This window comes from Pithys albifrons, chromosome 2 (assembly GCF_047495875.1).
Source record: "Pithys albifrons albifrons isolate INPA30051 chromosome 2, PitAlb_v1, whole genome shotgun sequence".
Classification (NCBI taxonomy): domain Eukaryota; kingdom Metazoa; phylum Chordata; class Aves; order Passeriformes; family Thamnophilidae; genus Pithys; species Pithys albifrons.
The window spans coordinates 48,644,805-48,662,514 of NC_092459.1; the positions used below are offsets into that span (position 1 = coordinate 48,644,805).

At 38.2% G+C, this 17,710-nt stretch overlaps 2 protein-coding genes across 2 annotated transcripts in view; one reads left to right on the plus strand and one right to left on the minus strand.

Moving 5' to 3' along the window:
* NT5DC1 (5'-nucleotidase domain containing 1) overlaps positions 1-17,710 on the plus strand; it is a 130,452-nt gene that overhangs the window by 16,794 nt on the left and 95,948 nt on the right. The window lies entirely within an intron of this gene.
* Positions 485-6,240, minus strand: COL10A1 (collagen type X alpha 1 chain). The gene is made up of 2 exons (XM_071547876.1): positions 6,102-6,240; positions 485-2,379 (listed from the first exon to the last, which is right to left on the minus strand). Exons 1-2 carry the CDS (start codon positions 6,238-6,240, stop codon positions 485-487), a joined length of 2,034 nt encoding a protein of 677 aa, XP_071403977.1.

The following is a 17,710-nucleotide window of genomic DNA, read 5'->3' on the forward strand; positions in this document are numbered from 1 at the left end:
GTTATTTATGAGTCCTGTTCGATAGTTTAGAGATGAAGCTGGTAACAGAGTGTTCCTGAAATATATTACCCTGCTGTTGTGATGACTGTGGTGTATTTAAGACCATTTACTTTGAATAAAATACCTTCAGTTAATTCAAGTATGGTGAAATATGATCTAGAATCCTTTATGTGTGATAGTCAGAAATTCTGATTTTTCTTTTAAAAGAAAAGATTAAAAGAAAAGAGACTGGTGCATTATATTAATTCATAAAATTTTAATGTTGCATTCAGTCAGACAATTGATCATCATTTGAAACAAGTTTTTTATGAAAATTCTCTAAGAACATACAATATTCTACTAGTTTTGAACCACTCTCTTCCACATTCTCACTCCCTCCTTTATTTCTGTTGCAACATTGAAATTGCAACAAATTGCTAATGATGGATCAGCACCTGGTTAAAATGATCTGAAAAGAGTGTGTCAAGACAGGGTAAGTGGGATGTTAGATATGAGCAAACAGGAAACCTGAGAAAGAAGAGTGAACATAGTCAGAGGAGTAGAGACCATTGGATTCTGAGTTGGGCAGTTGGAGCCACACTTGGTCGTTCTCCATGAGATCAATGACAGCACTGCCAGAAGCCTGGTCAAGGTATCCTTTCTTGTACTCATCATAGGTGTACATGATGGGCGTACCATTTTTATAGAGTCCCACCCAAACATTTGTTCCTTTTGCATGTACATGATAGGAGAAATAGTACAGTCCAGGGGTCCTGCAGGTGAAGATTCCTGTCCTGGGGTCGTAGTGTTGCTGCCTATTGTACAAGATTTTATCAAATTTGATGGGGACTGTTGCTGCAGGGTAAGCTTTTGAGAGGATGACACTGAAAGCAGACACTGGCATCCCAGTAAGAGCTTGGTTTACTCCTCCTTTTATGAAAGATATTCCTGATAGCTCCCGAGACTCTCCTGCTTTAACGTAGCCTTCGGGCATCTGTGGGATTACAGCTTGGCCGGGGGGGCCAGGAGGACCTGGAGGGCCTGGCATACCAGGCTCACCAGTGCTGCCTTTAGGCCCGGGGGGTCCAGGTGGTCCCATGGGTCCGCTCATGCCTTTCGTGGAAATACCTGCTGGGCCTGGCAGTCCCGGTGCTCCCGGCTCACCCTTTGCACCTGGGGCTCCTGGCAGACCAGGGGGGCCAATGGGGCCTCTGATCCCAGGTATTCCTGAAGGCCCTCTAGGGCCTGGCTCGCCATTGGTCCCTGGCACTCCCTTGGCTCCTTGGGGACCCATTGGACCAGGCAATCCAGGTAGCCCAGCATGGCCAGTGTCACCTTTTGGACCTGGGAGACCTGGTTGTCCCTTAGGACCAGCAAGACCCTGCTCACCTGGGTATCCGGGTTTTCCCTCTGCTCCTGGTAGGCCTCGTTCCCCCTTGGCCCCTGGGAATCCCGGGAGGCCTGCAGGGCCCATGTCACCTTTAGGCCCGGGCAGGCCATTCTCCCCAGGCAACCCTTTGAGTCCATGAGGGCCCATGTGCCCTGGTGGCCCAGTCGGGCCTGGTTCTCCTGGCACACCAGCTGGGCCTTGGTCTCCTTTAGGTCCTGGAAGGCCAGGAGCACCTTCAGGCCCTCTGTGTCCCTTCATCCCTGGCAATCCTGGCTTTCCAAAACCTGGAAGACCTGGGGATCCAGGCAGGCCTGCAGGTCCAGGATGTCCCTTGGCTCCAGGGATGCCCGCTGCTCCTGGTGGTCCTATTGGGCCAGGCTTGCCAATGCCAGCTTCTCCAGGTTCGCCTGGGAGACCCTGAGGACCAGGCAGACCAGCTGCCCCGGGTGCCCCTGGAAAACCTCGGTCACCTTTCAGACCTGGCTGACCTGGAAGACCATTTTCACCAGGCTTCCCTACTCCAGCAGGACCTGGAGGGCCTCGGGGTCCCTGTGGGCCTGGAAGGCCCCGGCTACCCGGGCGGCCTGGAATGCCAAATCCATTTTCTCCCTTTTGTCCATTTATACCAGGGATACCTGGCTCTCCCTTCTCACCAGGGAGGCCCCTTGGCCCCTGAGCACCTGGAGGGCCTTGTGGTCCTGGCTTTCCTGGGACAGTCAGTCCTGCAGGGCCAGGAGTGCCAGGTGGTCCCTGTGGACCTCTTGCTCCTGGGAGTCCAGCAGGTCCAGGTTCTCCTTTCTCACCACTTAGTCCTCTGTCTCCTGGCTTTCCTGGTAGACCTGGCACACCTGGCTTTCCAACTGCAGAGAATCCAGGTGGTCCTGGAGGGCCGGGGGGGCCTTGAGGACCCGGACTTCCAAACCCTGGCTTTCCTGCAGGACCTGGTTGTCCTCTTGGTCCAGCGGGGCCTGGGGGACCAGGGGGTCCTTGTTCCCCCCTGACCTGCACACCTGTGAGAGAGAGGAAACTGGATGAGCCATGGCATCTACACTATTTGCAGTGTGTAGCACCGTGGGGAAATGCGTGAAGGGTTAACTTAACTTGAACTTTGTAGAAGTCAAGTTTCAACTACTGTGTTGGTCACTGAGAAGCTGACATTCAGAGCAAAAGTATTTCAGAGCTCTTACAGGTAACAAGCTAAAATTTGTTGGAAATGTTAGCTACAAGGCTTCTAGATTTTTTTTCAATACTTTTAGGGTCAACAGAGAGCTTAACAAGTGCTGTGCAAGTAGATGCAGACTACTAAGTAAGTAAAAAACAAACAACCAGGTAACAGGTGCAGCAGGCCACCAGCCTTGCCTCTTGATGAAAGAAACTACAGAAAGCTTTCTATGCAGGTGTAGCAGCCTTTTGGAAACTACTTAGTGGTGCATTTAAGTAGTGAGATTTTTGTCCTTCTCTGCCCCCTGCTTTCCAAAAGTGGGCTGTGGTTCTGGTTCTTTTGTAAATATATGAATGTTGTATTTTCCAATACAGTCTGAAAGACTTTTGTCTGTCATAAAAATTTCACACAATGGCAAGATCACAACTGATAATTTCTCTTACTGCTGTCAGAATTCTGGCACTGTTTTGGTTTTTAATACTTCATTTTCTTAGCAAAACAGCAGGTGGAGCCACTTAACCAAATGTCAGAAATAGAGGAATAACCAGCTCCCTCCTTAGTTTTCTGTGTACTTTGAAGGAGTCTGCAGCTTCCTGGTGGACTTAGGATGATTTGTCGGACATTGCAATACACGATTAACATGGATATTGTAAGCACATGGACATAGTATTTTGCAGCAACTGGCAGCATTATAGAACAAAGTGGCATACATATGATGAATGTTAATTTAAGAAGTAATTTTAAAACAAAAATTGAAGGATACGAAAAGAGCCTGGATTGTGGTTTTTTTTGTAATGGCAACATATTCTGTTTAATGCTTATTTAGAAAAAATTGGTAATTGATCAACAATTGTATCAGCTATAATTTGCCTTTCACTCTCTCTCAGAAGAGACTCAGTGTATGTGTGTGTATGTATATATTATATATGTGTGTATATGTATGTGTATATATACACATGTGAAAGTTTATGCAATGACTATTTGGCTGTCTCTTAGATAATAAATTGCATTTTCCAATCTGTGGCTAGTCTTGAAACAAAAATAGGTGGAGGAAACTATTCTTATACATATTTGATTTTAAAAAATAATAGAGGTATGTGTATAAAATACATTTGATTTTGGTTTGTTATTGGATCTGCAAGGTTGCATTCTTCCTTTATTATCAGGGAGAGTGTCCTTATCAAGCAAGTACAGTGAGTGCATTTTCATTTTTGCTGTTGCATAAAATCAGCACAAAGGCATATCACCTTATTTTGCACACCTTCCTATCTTATCCTTCTTAAGACAATGAAAAGGATAGTTGCCAAAATCCTACACATAGAAAGCAAGCAAGGCCTGTGACTTACTGACAATTTTTTTTTTGTGGCAAATTGACTCAGACTTCAGCTACAGAGTACATCTCTTTCTTGCTTTTTACCATATTTTACATGAAACTATATCAATCCTAAGTTCACAGTGGTGGGTGCTGCCTTTTTTGCTTAAGATGTTAAAAGCTATGTCAGCATTCCTGTTACAGAAATCTTCTGTAAGAAGCTATATTGTTTCAAAGCTGTGCTGCTTTTAGATTAAAATTGTAATTTTAATTGTGCTGTCTACAGACAGTGATAATTCCTCTGAGGAAAGGAGTGCTGAACACATTAATAAAATAATATTTTTACCAAGAAAGTTAAAGTATTAGTTGGCTACTCTTTTATATGTCTCAGCACATACCTTGATGCAAAATCATTATACATTCTGTAAGTGCAGTCAAACATTACATATGTATTGAATTAAGTATGTAGACTGTTAAATAACCTGCAATAATGGCTTATTTAAACACTGCTGAATAGTCAGACCTAATTCAATTAATATTTTCAACTTGGACTTCTCAAATATTTGAAGCCAAAGAACTACTGGTTAAAAATTATGTTCTGGTAATTTAAAATCATGGTAATACTAAATAAAGAAAAAGAAAGTATATTTTGACGGACTGGAGAACTGTCAAGAACAAGATTTTTAAAACTTAAGGCAATTTCATCAAATTAAATGAAGATTGAATAGGCTTTGGTTGCCAACAGAAATTGTATTATCTATTACATGCTGTTCTGAGTCACCAGTTTGAGCCTAGACTAAAATTTCTGTTCCACACTACGTTTTCACAAAGCTGTACAAAACAAAAAGAAAATCTATGGGTAACTAAATCTGTATGAGTCAATGTTTGGTGATCAAATAGGAAAAGTAGGCTATGAAAAGCCTTCCATGTGCTACTTGAGCTACTTGCATATGGAAGAACTCACTGGACAATAGCTAGATCAATCTGGTTCTGTAGACTGCTGTTTTATTCTTCAGAGATCATCCCTTATTAGAAGTGATGATCTCTCACAGGCTTCCATCTTTGAATTATTCTAAAATCTCTATATAGGATGCTGTTTTCCAGACTTAAGAATAGCAGTCCTCCATTTTGATGCTTGTTTGCCAAATGAAAATTTGTCAAGCACTTTTGAGTGACAGGCCTCACACATCTGTAAAACTGTAGGCTATTCCTGCTTTTAAAGTCTAGTATATAGTCTTTATTACCTTCCCTAAGTAGACAGCACTTCACACTTCTCAGATGTTGATAATAATCATTCTAAATATGAATTTTCACTCACATTGGATTCTGTGTTATAGTGAAAAGTGTAAACTTAGTTAAGGACAATTCATTTCCTCCTTTCCAAATGTTTTCTATAGAAGGAAAAAAACCCAAAAAACCTCTATGAGAAGAGAAGTAAATGAAGTATGGTAGAGGATAACCAAGTAAATACTGTGCTTCACTTTAAAAGTAGTATAAAAATGTAAGTAATTCTGAACAAAGGTCATGGAGAAACACTATGGAAAGGTAATGAGGGGGGAGGGAGGAAACGCAGCATTCTCAGTGAAAATTCTAGTTAGTAAGTCCTCAGAGTTGCTGTTTATGTACATTTACCTAAATTTGATCTAGGAGTGCTGTTAGGGTTCCAGAAAGTCCTTGTACTGAAGTCAGTGGATGAAACTGTGATAGAATTTTGTTGCAGCTCAGAACATTATGGGGGGTAAGTTTATATCACATTTTTACATGGGCCTTTCTAGGTTTCAAACTGATCTTTGTTGGCCCATGTGTATCAAAGAAATTTATATTCATACCTAAGATCTGTTTGAGTAGTAAAAAACATGATAAAACATGTAAAGGTTCTTCTTGAATATTGTAGGTGACAGGTATGTTGTTAGAAACCCCAGTGCTGAATCAAGAAAGTTGAAGATGATTAGCATGTTGTACATAATCATGTTGTGTTACTCTCCTGTTGAAGATGAGATCTGGAGCTGTTATTTTGTTTCAGCTCTAGGTGTCTTTACTTACTATTGTGTAAAAAAATTTGTCTGACAAGAGTACATTTGTCAATAGGAGGCAATTCCAGAGCCACTGCATTCTTTCTATAGTGATAACATTATTTCAATAAACTCAAACTGTTAGTGAAGGTTGTATGTCAATAATATAAACAAAGGGCTTTTGTTCGTGTATTGACCCTGTAAGAGTAATTATGTTAGTTTATTATGAAAAAATAGTAAACTTACCTTGACTCTTTACGTTGTACGGTAGAAAATGTGGCCCCTTGATGCTGGATTGTTTCTGATACCGCTCAGAAAAATATCCATCACCACCATGGACAATGTTCAGACAAAGTAGCAGCAATAAAGATATTTCTAAATGCATGTTTCCAAATCTGTTCTGTGTTAGAAAGGATAGAAAAAGTTTGTTGTAAAGTAAAGCTGTTCAGTTCTGTTTCTTGTTCATAAATAAATAAGTTTTTTAAAGCACTGGTATTAAAAGTATTATTATTTTGCACTTCCATGTGTTTTCACTATTTGTGAAAGGGCATCAGTATTGCTATCACTTTGAATGATAGAGCTCTTGTGTAGATAGCTTACAGGCAATAGTCTCACACTTAGGAAAAGAATACTTTTTCATGAGTGCCAGTCTATTCAAGACAACTGTCTTCAGAAACAGTGATCATTTAAACTAGAACTCCAAAAGTGAGTTCAGGAGATGCATGTATCAAAATTCCTGAAATGAAGAGAGCTTTTCAGTGGCAATACATAGGCACTCTACCATGACCTTACTGCCTCTATCTAATTCTATAACAAATAAAGGATGACGTCCTGGGCCCTTCAGCAGAAATGGCAAAAATCTCACAATGTCTTGCTTAAAACCAGGGTTTTATCTGTAGCCTTCCAAACAGCACCAGTGTCAGTGAGGATTCTGTCAGTGGCCCTTCCCGCCCCCAGGCAGAAAACAGGTATCAATCCACTTCCCGCCCCCAGGCAGAAAACAGGTATCTGTATAAGTTACCTTTGAAACCAAAGAGAATGAAATGAAATCATAACATACCAAAATGTTGTGCAGCTCCAATGCAGAGTGGTAGAGCAGTGAATCCTCCTCTCTTGAGGAGTTCTTCTGCCACTGGTGAGTGAGCAGAAGCTGATGATTTTCAAGTGTCACCCTTGAGTATTTATATGGTTTTCCCCTTAGCTGGGTGACTGCTGGGCATAAGCTCCTCCCCTGAAATCAGTAAGCAGTAATTATCTGTGTGTGTATAAGTGTGTTTTTTAGGGGTGGGGGGAGCTATTTTGGGCAGTCATCCTAGATTCTATAAAGGGTTTTTTTTTTGTTATTTTTTTCTTCTACTTCTTTCCTTGGATTTCTTATTGTTTATGAGATTTTATTGCTCATAGCTTATTTTTTCTAAAATGTTATGGCCCTTCTATTTTTAGAATTGATAAAGGTAATTGGGAAAAGGTACTTGGGAAAAAGAATGAACTAGTAAGTAAGGTTAGTAATTTGAAGTGCTTCGTTTAAATTTCTCTGTGTTTTAAGGTCTATACATTCTGGACTTTGGTGAGCTGTTACTTTCAGGAGTAACTCCTCTAAAGTTTGTAGAGACTACTTATGTGAGTAATTGTTCATTGGGATGCAAATGAAGAACTTAGAATCAATCAAAGTGTTAATAAGGGAGTCGTGTGAGAACCTGATTACTTTGAAGCAGTTATTATTTTAGGAGATGTTATCTTCACATAGTATTTCTAGACTTCAGTTTTGATGCTGGAGGTACAGTACTGCGTATATAATGCATATAATGTTTCTGTGTTACGAAGTCTTGAAGTGCAAAGTTACCTTACAGAATGAGAACTTCATTGTGACCAGTTGTAACAAATATGCTGAAATCCTTACTGCTTGAATTTGCAAGTGTTATAAAGGCTGATATTTTGGGGTTTCAGTTCAGTAAATTTAAACTACTGTTGATTCAAACTTAATGGTTTTAGCTGTTCAGAGATTTTGTTAAACCAGTCTTGCTTCATGGACTGTATCCACAGATTGTGACTTCTTATTTTGAATAAACCTTAGAAATTTTTAATTAATCTTACAACGTTTCAGCATCACTTTTACTAATGTTCGGTACTAAATAGGAAGTAATTTTCAGTCCTTGAATTGTTTGTGAGTCTGAAATGTCATTTAAAATTGAAGGGCACAGTAAGAGACAAGAAACAAGCTTTTCTGACTTAGGATGAAACTGTAGAACTAAATATATAGTACACTTTGCTTTCAGCAAAAATACCTTCATATAAATTATTAATGGATTAAAACTCCTTTGCCAATTGCAGAGTTGTTTTATATTGGTATGTGGAATTCAGTGTCATAGGAGTGATAGGAATTCTAATACTACTACTGTCAGTTCTCATGGAAGGTGGGTATGGAAGGGACATCTGTTACCATTCCAACCAAAAGACTGAACTGGTGGCTCTGAACTGTGCAGCTACCCTGTGGAATGGCAGGTTAACATGGGCTGATTTTTACCTGCTTTGTGTCTTTGTTTAATTCCACATTCTTCAGCTTTTTTGGCTTTTATGTATTAAGGCAAATATCCTAGAACACAAGTTACTGTACTGAAAGAGACCAATGGACCATCAAGTCTGTTCTGCTTACAATTGTGCTAATACCTTTGCCTACTAGAGGACTGGTTTAATGTTTTAACTTAGGCTCTTGCAGTAATTTATTTAATGCATTGTTGAACAGTTCTTTTCTTCTATTCTCCTTCCTAGGCATCCTGTAAACAACATTATGTTCTATTTTTGTAAATAAACCCTTTTGGGGTCTTCAGACTGAAGCCTGCTTTCTCCGTTAAGCTTGTAAGCCTTATCTGGTCAGTGATTTTCAGATAATATTTGCACATCTCAGGTGGCATTTCTACTCTTCGTATGTGCATCCAGTTCCTTTTAGGAGAAGGAAGCTCTGTCCTCCAGTTTTTTGTGTAACTTCTCAAGTTGCTTTATTTAAAAAACAGTCTCTATAAACTCAAATGAGAATCCAGTGATGAGTGGATTGCTACCTTTTGACAGAGGTAGCAAATATATGGGCATAAAGTTTATTTCCTCCTTGAAGAAACCCAACTCCAGCCCCTTTTTTGGTTCATATAAATTCAAAAATAGCTTTTGATTTTTTTAAAGCATTTAAATATACAACACTCAGTGGGAAGTGTGGTTGTTGCTAATTTGACAATATTTGGTTAAGAAAGTTAAGAACAGCAGGCGACGGTTTTATGCACACACAGTTTCATGCTAATTTCTCGCCTAATTCATAAATACCCCCAAAGCAGGCACACTTATGCTACAAAAGCATCAATAATGTGCACTAATATTTGCCCAGCAGTCTCACTTCCTGCTTGGCTCCTGGGCAGGAAGGTGAATAATCTCTGTGTGTCTCTGCATAAATAGGGATGATTGTGGGGTCAAAAGGTATATACAGGCAAACCCGTTGTCCTTGTGATTAACTCCACCCTATTGTGCTATCTTATGCCACTTCTTTGGTTTGAGGTTTTGTGTTTTGTGGGTATGAGAAATTGAGGTAGAACTGGAGCTCACTGCTTTTGTATGTTTTCCTTGTTGCTGGGGATATTTCATACTGGCAGAGCACTAACATGCATTTAGCAATAAGTGTGCATATGAAGGGTGTGCTTCAGCATATATTTGCACATGTAAAAATACATGCAATAGACACATTTGCCTATTTACAATAGTGGTACATTTTAAATAAGAAAGGTTATTCACAAATCTGTTTTCAAAATATAAACCTTCAGATGCTTTTGTTTTATGGCTATGGATTTAGAAAGTTGTCCTTGCTTACAAATGGAGGTGTCTTTGCACCCTCCTGTCCCACAATGGTAATAGTCAGGAATAAAATTAGATCCATTCCACTACTCCAAAACTTGCTTTTCAGTTGTGTATTGGCTGCATCTTCCCATGTAAAGGTAGTCATGATACTTAAGCCCTAAGCTTAACTGCAGCAAAAAGACTCAGAATCTCTCTGGATCACATGAATTAGATACTGAAGTCAAAGCCATTTGCAGCAGTCTGCAGTGTTTCATCTTATTTGATGACTGGATGTTCAGATTGTTGTGGAATGTTGTTGGAAAGCATGCACTTAGACATACTTTCTGAAACCCCATGTTTCTTTGGTGTCTTCCTCCCACATAGTCAGTGAAAACGTGTAACGTGGATGTGACACTGATTTGGGAAATAAAATTTGCTTTCACCACAATCCTGCAAGTTACTCAAAAGTGATTTGAATGAGTCCCAAAACAAGCAACTGCTTATGCGGAAGAAATGAGGAACATCTTAATTAAGCATAAATTGTAATGAAAGAAGCAACCAGTCCCTCTCATGCACTTCTCAAAAAGAGAACGCTGTAAAGCAAAACTCCAGTAGAGATTGGGCTAGATCCTTTCAGTAGTTGGGAACTGGCCAAGTATGTTTTGATGCTGAGTATTTTCAGTGTGAATTCACTTAGATTTATTGTTTTGACTTAGAGTATGTGATCTAGATTTTTGTACCATCTAAGCACAAACCATGTGCTTAGTTTGAAAGAACTGAGTTCTTTTAAAATAATAGCTCACAGCTTTAACTTAGAATTGTCTTATTTTAGATAATTGGCCCTTAGTCTTAATCCTGATTTTTTTCAGGATTATAGTTACTCTTTATGTTAATTGGTATGCAAGGAACCTGGTGTGTGTGTAGGAGTGTTTTCTCCTTTCGTTTGGGTAGGTAATTTCAACTGTGAAGAAAGAGGCAGGAATGTGCTGGTGGGAGATTTTTCCTTTTGTTTAAAAAGTAGCCTGAAAAATTGTGAGAAACTTGTTATTGACAGTATAAAATCAAAACACTCTTAACAAGAGGACCCAATTATTTTGCTGCTTCTGGCTTAGGATCCATTACTACTGCTTCCTGATGTTGGTTTTGATTTTCTTATCTCTTGAAGTAACTTTGAAGACTTTGAAGACTGAAATCTGTGACAAAGTTTTCCTCTATTAAAATGTTTATACCCAAAACTCATAGTAGCTGCTGTTTTACAAAGGACTCCAACAGCTTCTAGCATCATTTCTGGTGAATGAATTATCCAGTCTCCAGTTTTAAGCTTTCAAAGAAAGATGCTTAAGAATTTCCACAACATGTTTGAAAGCTTGCTGTGAAATTAAAGGAATAATTGGGTTTCCTGTTTGTGGTGTGCTTTATGACACTCTGGAAACTCTTAAATCACCTCAACTCCATGGTTTAAAACTGTCCTCTCTCCCTTCCTGTCACACAATGGTGAGAAATGTTTTCATGCTCTGATGATAGCAGCCAGGTAAGCTCTCAATGGGAGTGCAGAGGAACAATGTTCTGCTGTACATGATGGGGAAAACTAATACAGAGGGGTTTCAGCTTCTTACTGCTTGCAGTGAAATGAACCCAAAGGAATAGGAAGTGGGAAGAATTGTCAGCTTGATAGCTGTGGAAAATCTGGGTGGTTTTATGTTTGTTTCTTTTTTGTTGTTTTTTATTTTGTATGTATTATAACTTCGTATTTACGTGGAGGGTAATTTCTGTTCCAACACTAGCAGCTTGGACTGCACAGGACTAGAAAACAAGTTAGTGAAGAAAATATGTACCTTGCTAATTGAAAAATAAGATTTCTTTTGAGTTTTAGAATGCATGTTGTCTTTTGTAATTGAAAGACTTGTTGAGGTGATCTGTAGGGCTGTGCAGTCCTATCTGTATCCATATGTTGAGATATAATAATGAATTCTCTTTAAACAAACAAACCAAAACAAACTCTGTTACTCCTGCAGTCCTGTACTAGTCTTTTTATAGATTTAAAGTCCTTATACTTTTAACACTTGTAATTGTGGTTGAATAAATGTCCTCCTTTCAAGTAGTAATGGAAAGATGGTCTGTGTTTATTCTGGCACTGCAAAACTGACTGCTGACCAGTTTGTTCTGTTCAGCTCAGGTAACTGTTGATCACAAGAGCTCTATTTAGTATAGCAGTATATTTAAATAGATGACACCCAGTTAAATATTTATAGTTGTGTTCTGTCTGAGTTAATTTGCAGAGAAATTGAATAACCATGCTGAAACCTCAAAAGGAGACATGTTTCACATGGTTTATAGAGAAAGCTTTAAGACTAACATGAATTTCTGATGATAAGATCCTCAGAGTCAGATACTATTATTAATGAATGCTTTCTTACAACATTACATTGTTTATGACTGCATTCATTTTGCTTGTATAAAGACAGGATAATCTTCACCCATCTTAGAGAATTTCTGGTAATAGAGTAAAAGATACCAAACAGAAGTACTGGTGTTAGAATAAATGTTTTCCTGTACCTTGGGTGTGCTGCTGGCCTGGCCTTATTCCTCCCTTATTTTTATTTCTCCCTCTGCAAGGAAAAACAACAAATATTGTTCAAATGAATGTGTTAATTTGAAACTCATATCAAATGTGTGACTTTAATTGAAAGCTGAGCACTTTCAAGATACTGAAAACACAAAGCTGGTTTTATATATTAGTATTCATCCTTTCTCCCACAAATGCTTTTCTGATTAAGTAGTGTGTTTAAATATATCAATTAATATATGTATTTATTAAAATATATTAAAATAATTTATGTATTTTCACTAGTTCTATTTAAAAGTTTAAATATGCAGATGATGGCAGGACTTGCATCTGGCAGGACTTGCATGGGGAGGAAAAGTGGAAGTATTCAGTTAACTTTGTGCACTTTGTGCAGCCTTTTGACTGATGTTGCCTTCACTCCCAGTTGTATCAATATAATGGTTTATGAACCTTTTCTATAAGAATTTGATTTGGATTAAAATGCAATCAGACATTCCTGGGAGTGATGGGAGGAGGGAACCTTGTTTTCTGTAGGTGTCTATCATTTCATAGGGTGTGTTAAATGAATTTTAAACGCATGAAATATGTAATTTGTCTTTAGAAATTACTGCAAGTGTTCTTTCTATTTTAATAAGTTCATGATGTTTTTGTTTAAAAAGGACATGCACATAAAAACGTAAAAATGCTAAATAGTCATATTTTCCCAGGGAGGAGTATTTTTATGTGGTTTCTTTTTGTTTAATTCATGCTCTATTTTTCTCTTACTTTTATGAGATTATTTAATGTCTTGTTCTACCTCTGTGCCTGCTGTCAGACTGTCCTGCACCACAGCAAATAGAGTAGAAACCATGGTAAAATAAGGGTTGGAACCACTCCTTCTTTCCCAAAGGTGAAAAAGTTCATGCAGCTTCCTTTGGTATCCATAATTAGGGGAATCTTCCAAATAGTTGGTGAAAAATAGATGTAACTGAGCTACTTTTTCAAGCGTACCCACTGGGGCATGTAGTCAGCCTGCTGAATAGTTTCATTCATAGACTGTACTACCTGCTGTGGTTTGGACAATTGGCACAGAGTTGTTTTTAAACTACCATGTTTAAAAACAGGTGCCAAAGGTTGAGGGGAGAAAATCCAGACTTTTACAACCAGAACAAATAAAAGTTGTCTGAGTTCACTTTAAAAAGAAGGGATTTCTTTGTTTTATTAAGTCTGGCATTTTAAATGTTGCTCTTTTGTTTTAATTTATTTAAATTGAAAACTAGGAAAATTCTTTTGATGGATGCATATGCATTGGGGATGCAAGTGCTATGAGGAGTAGCTAAGGAAACTCAAGTTTTTTAACCTGGAGAGAAGAAGGCTTGAGGGGACCTTATTGCTCTCTACAGCTATCTGAAAAGAAGATGTAGCGAAGCAAGTTCCAGTGTCTTTTTCCAAGTAAAAAGTGATACAACAAGAGGAAATGGCCTCAAGTTGAACCATAGGAGGTTTAGATTGGATATTAGGAAAAATTTCTTCACCAAAAGGGTTGTCAAGCATTGGAACAGGTTCCCCAGAGAAGGGGTTGAGTCACCATTCCTGGAGGTGTTTTAAAGTCGTGTACATGTGGTGCTTAGAGACATAGTTTAGTGGTGGACTTGGCAATGCTGAGTTAATGGCTGGACTCGATGATATTAGAAGTCTTTTGAAACCTAAATAATTCTATGATTCTATGTAATTTTTTATACCCTCTTATGCAAAATAAGCTTGAGTCCATGGCGCCTAATTATTCATAAGGATTATTAACTGGACTAGTTTGTGTTTCAATTAGCTGAGATTGCATTTTTGGAGGCATTATATTTTCATAAAGGAGAGTCATAATTACTTGCTTTTAATAAAGTGCTAATGCAATGGCAGCTTTTATTAATAGAGAAAATGCATCAGGTATGCTAAGTTTTATAGGTGACACTTGCCTTATTACCTGACTCAAATCACAAGCTTCAGTGTCTCCTGCATTTCATAGGAGGAAAATCACATGAATGTGAAGGGTGATATTTTTTTTATGTAGATCAATTAGTAGGCTTTCACAGTCAAAGCTTAGAGGATCAAAAGATACAAAAGTGGCTCATATGCGGAGCAGATAGGTACTTCCCAAAGTACCGATACCAAAAAATATGCGGATAACTGGAAGGACAGGTACTCCTAAACTCAGATGAACTGACCAAACGTCATCCTGTTTTCAGTGGTGATACTTGCTGACCCTGCTGTTACTGCAGTAAGTGGTGAAAATACAAAACTGAAAATTGAACTCCTGCTGGAGGTGGTGTTAGGTAACTTCTGCACCCATTGATGGTGAGATATAAGGAAGGATCTCCACAGAGGTAATGGATAAGAGCCCAACGTATTTCTGCTGCATACAAAAGCAGAAGGGGGATAGGAAATGGGATGAGGGAAAGAGTAATTTTCTGTCACATAGTCCAAATCGTGATGTGGAGTCTGAATTACATGGTTATCTCATGCAACATCTCCCTTGAGGAATTCTTGTTGAACCTCTAGGTTGTCCACCGATAAGCTGTTGTAAATTCCATTTTGAGAGCTAGTAAAACTGTATGTCTACAGAGATAAAAAGTATCATACAATGATTAGGGTAGTGTTTTTTAACATTAGAAAATAAAGGGTTGCTCTAAATTAGTTTTCAACCAGATAAAAGTGCAGAATCTTGGAAGTTATGGCTAAAATGAATGCTGTTATTTGATGTGGTATCTATGATAGTTTCATCACATCATTTGATGTTAAATCTGGTAGAGTCAATTCAATGTCTCTATTGCCATTGCATGGCTTATCCAATTAGAATCCACTTCCACACTGGAAACAAGGCAAAGATCTATATTTGCAATCTCATTCTGCATGCTAGATTTTTCTTTTTTTTAAAAGGTATTTCACATTTTTGTGAAGATCTTATCTGCAAATTTGTAGAAATTAAGAGGAATGAGATTTGGAATTTTATTTTTTTGATTGAAACCTTTTCATTTACCAGCTTGAAATATTTTTATATAAAGCTGCGCATCTTTAAACACTTATCTTTTTTCAGAACATAAACCTAACATGGTTTGTCTGTTGAAATATTAGGTCACCAAGAATGCACATTAGGTCATTCAGAGAGAGCTAATTGTTTCAGAAAATAGGCCTCCTGTGTCTGTAGACCTATGGTGGGATGTATTTGCTTACCTACGTATTAGTAAGTGAAAGTAAAATTAACATACTGGAATATTTCCTCCTGGTTCCTTTTTATACCTGTCTAAATCCAGGTCTTTGCTGGCATGTTCTGTGTACATAAATTGTATTGGGTTTAAGAGGTGTGTTCTGCCTTTGGCTGTACTGGTGACTGCAGGATGTTTATGTGAACTCTGCTAAGTTTCTGGCAGACTTCTCCCTCAGGGCCTTCATGCAGTTCTAAATACCTGAGACACTCATGTTGTTTAGAAAAGGGGCTTTTGTTTGTTTGTGTCCTATTAGCTTGTGGGTACTTTAAGAGAAAATATATTTAGGCTAGTCACACAGGCATTGTCAACACTGCTGGGAAAACAGTCCTGGCAGGAGCATGAACAGAATTATTTGATATGTGAAACAATCTCCTGTTAACCTTAAAAACTATTTAATAATGGTATAGGATAATTTTAATACCTTTACCAGTTTCTAGAGATCGAAAATGCCTAATAAAATTGAGACATTTTATCTGAAAACACAGTCTTAATGAAACCTCACACTTTCCAATAAAGATGAAGCAAAGATTGTTATAACATCAGGTTAAGCTCTTTCCTCTTATGCTTTTACAATTCAGGGCATCTGTGGTTTGTTTTAAGGAAAGTTGTTTTCAAAGTCTTTACATTTATTATTAAAACTGAATATTTCATATTGTTATTCAAAGGTGTTTGACCTACAAAAACTGGTGTTGAAAGTGCTGTGTATTAGCACTCAATGACCATGAATTAAAATGAAATCTTCATGAGAAAAAAAGGGCAAAGAATACAAATCATAGAATCATAGAATCGACTGGGTTGGAAAAGACCTCCGAGATCATCAAGTCCAACCCTTGGTCCAACTCCAGTGCGTTTACTAGATCTTGGCACTCAGTGCCACATCCAATCTCAGTTTAAAAACCTTCAGGAATGGTGAATCCACCACCTCTCTGGGCAGCTCATTCCAATGCCTGATTACTCTCTCTGGAAAAAATTTTTTCTGATCTCCAACTTAAATTTCCCCTGGCAGAGCTTGAGTCCATGCCCACTTGTCCTATTGCTGAGTGCCTGGGAGAAGAGACCAACCCCCCACCTGGCTAGAACTTCCCTTCAGGGAAGTGTCCTTCATAGTACTGTAATTTAAAGCAAGATCACTTCTTATCTTCTTACTGGTAACTGCATCCCTCTGAGATACTCTGGCCAAATAGTTTCTAAGAGTAAGAAACTAGTGCTTTGGAAAAGTTTAAACTCACATCTAAACTAGCTTCAGGCTTGCCATCTCTTTCCAGTGGGATTTCTTCTCTTCTTCATCCCAGTCATTTACAAAGTTTGCATTTGGAGAACCTGTTAAAGGTGAGTATTGCAATGTTCCTGGCTCTTCTTGAAGAACAGGGGTTTTTATTGCTTTCAGAGTATAAAAAACAACAACAAAGTTGAGAAAAGCTGGGTTTTTTTAAATTCTGTTTTCCCAATCTGGCATTTATTTTTATTAGTCTAGAACAGAATGTTTGCTCTAAATTTCAGTTATTGTCATATTAAATATGAGGACTTGGTAAAGCTTTCTATAATATTTATGTTTTGGAGCTGATTGGGCAGTTAATTTTGTATCCTCCTATATATATTTATATCAGAATCATCTGTAGAGGACTATAAAAATGGTTAGGAATATCAGTATATCTTCTGAGGTGCATCCTTTTGGGATGCTTTCAGAAACTGCATGTAAGTGCAGAGAGAGGATCAGAGTTTTAAAATACTGCATATGTGTGTAGGCAATCTCTCTTTGGCTTCACCTCCCAAAGTAATTGGAATGTAACAATTAGATAGCCTTTTTTGTGGTTATTTTTGTGGCCTTTTAAGGGTTTTTTTCCCCTGCTCTTTGCTTCCATTATTTATGTACTTATTCAATGTATTACTATTAAATACCAAATGCTCTGGTAATTCCTGCATCTCTCTTTGCATCTGGCCATTAATGTCTGCTGATAATGAATAGCATCCACTCCCTGCAGCAAAACCAGCCAAAAATCACGCCAAGTGCTGTCCACATGTTAGTCAAGCCTCCCTAAAAGGCAGTTGTTCATTGATGGAAGACAATGAGATCATAGAACTGACTACATTTGTATTACAGTTCATATGTAGAACAGTTAGGCAGTGGAAGATAGGGGGGCTAATTTTATTTCTTTGTACTTCAGTGTTATGTTGGGTAGTAGTTTTGGCATTTGTTTAGTAGAATATAATTAGTTTATAATAGAATATGATTTTAA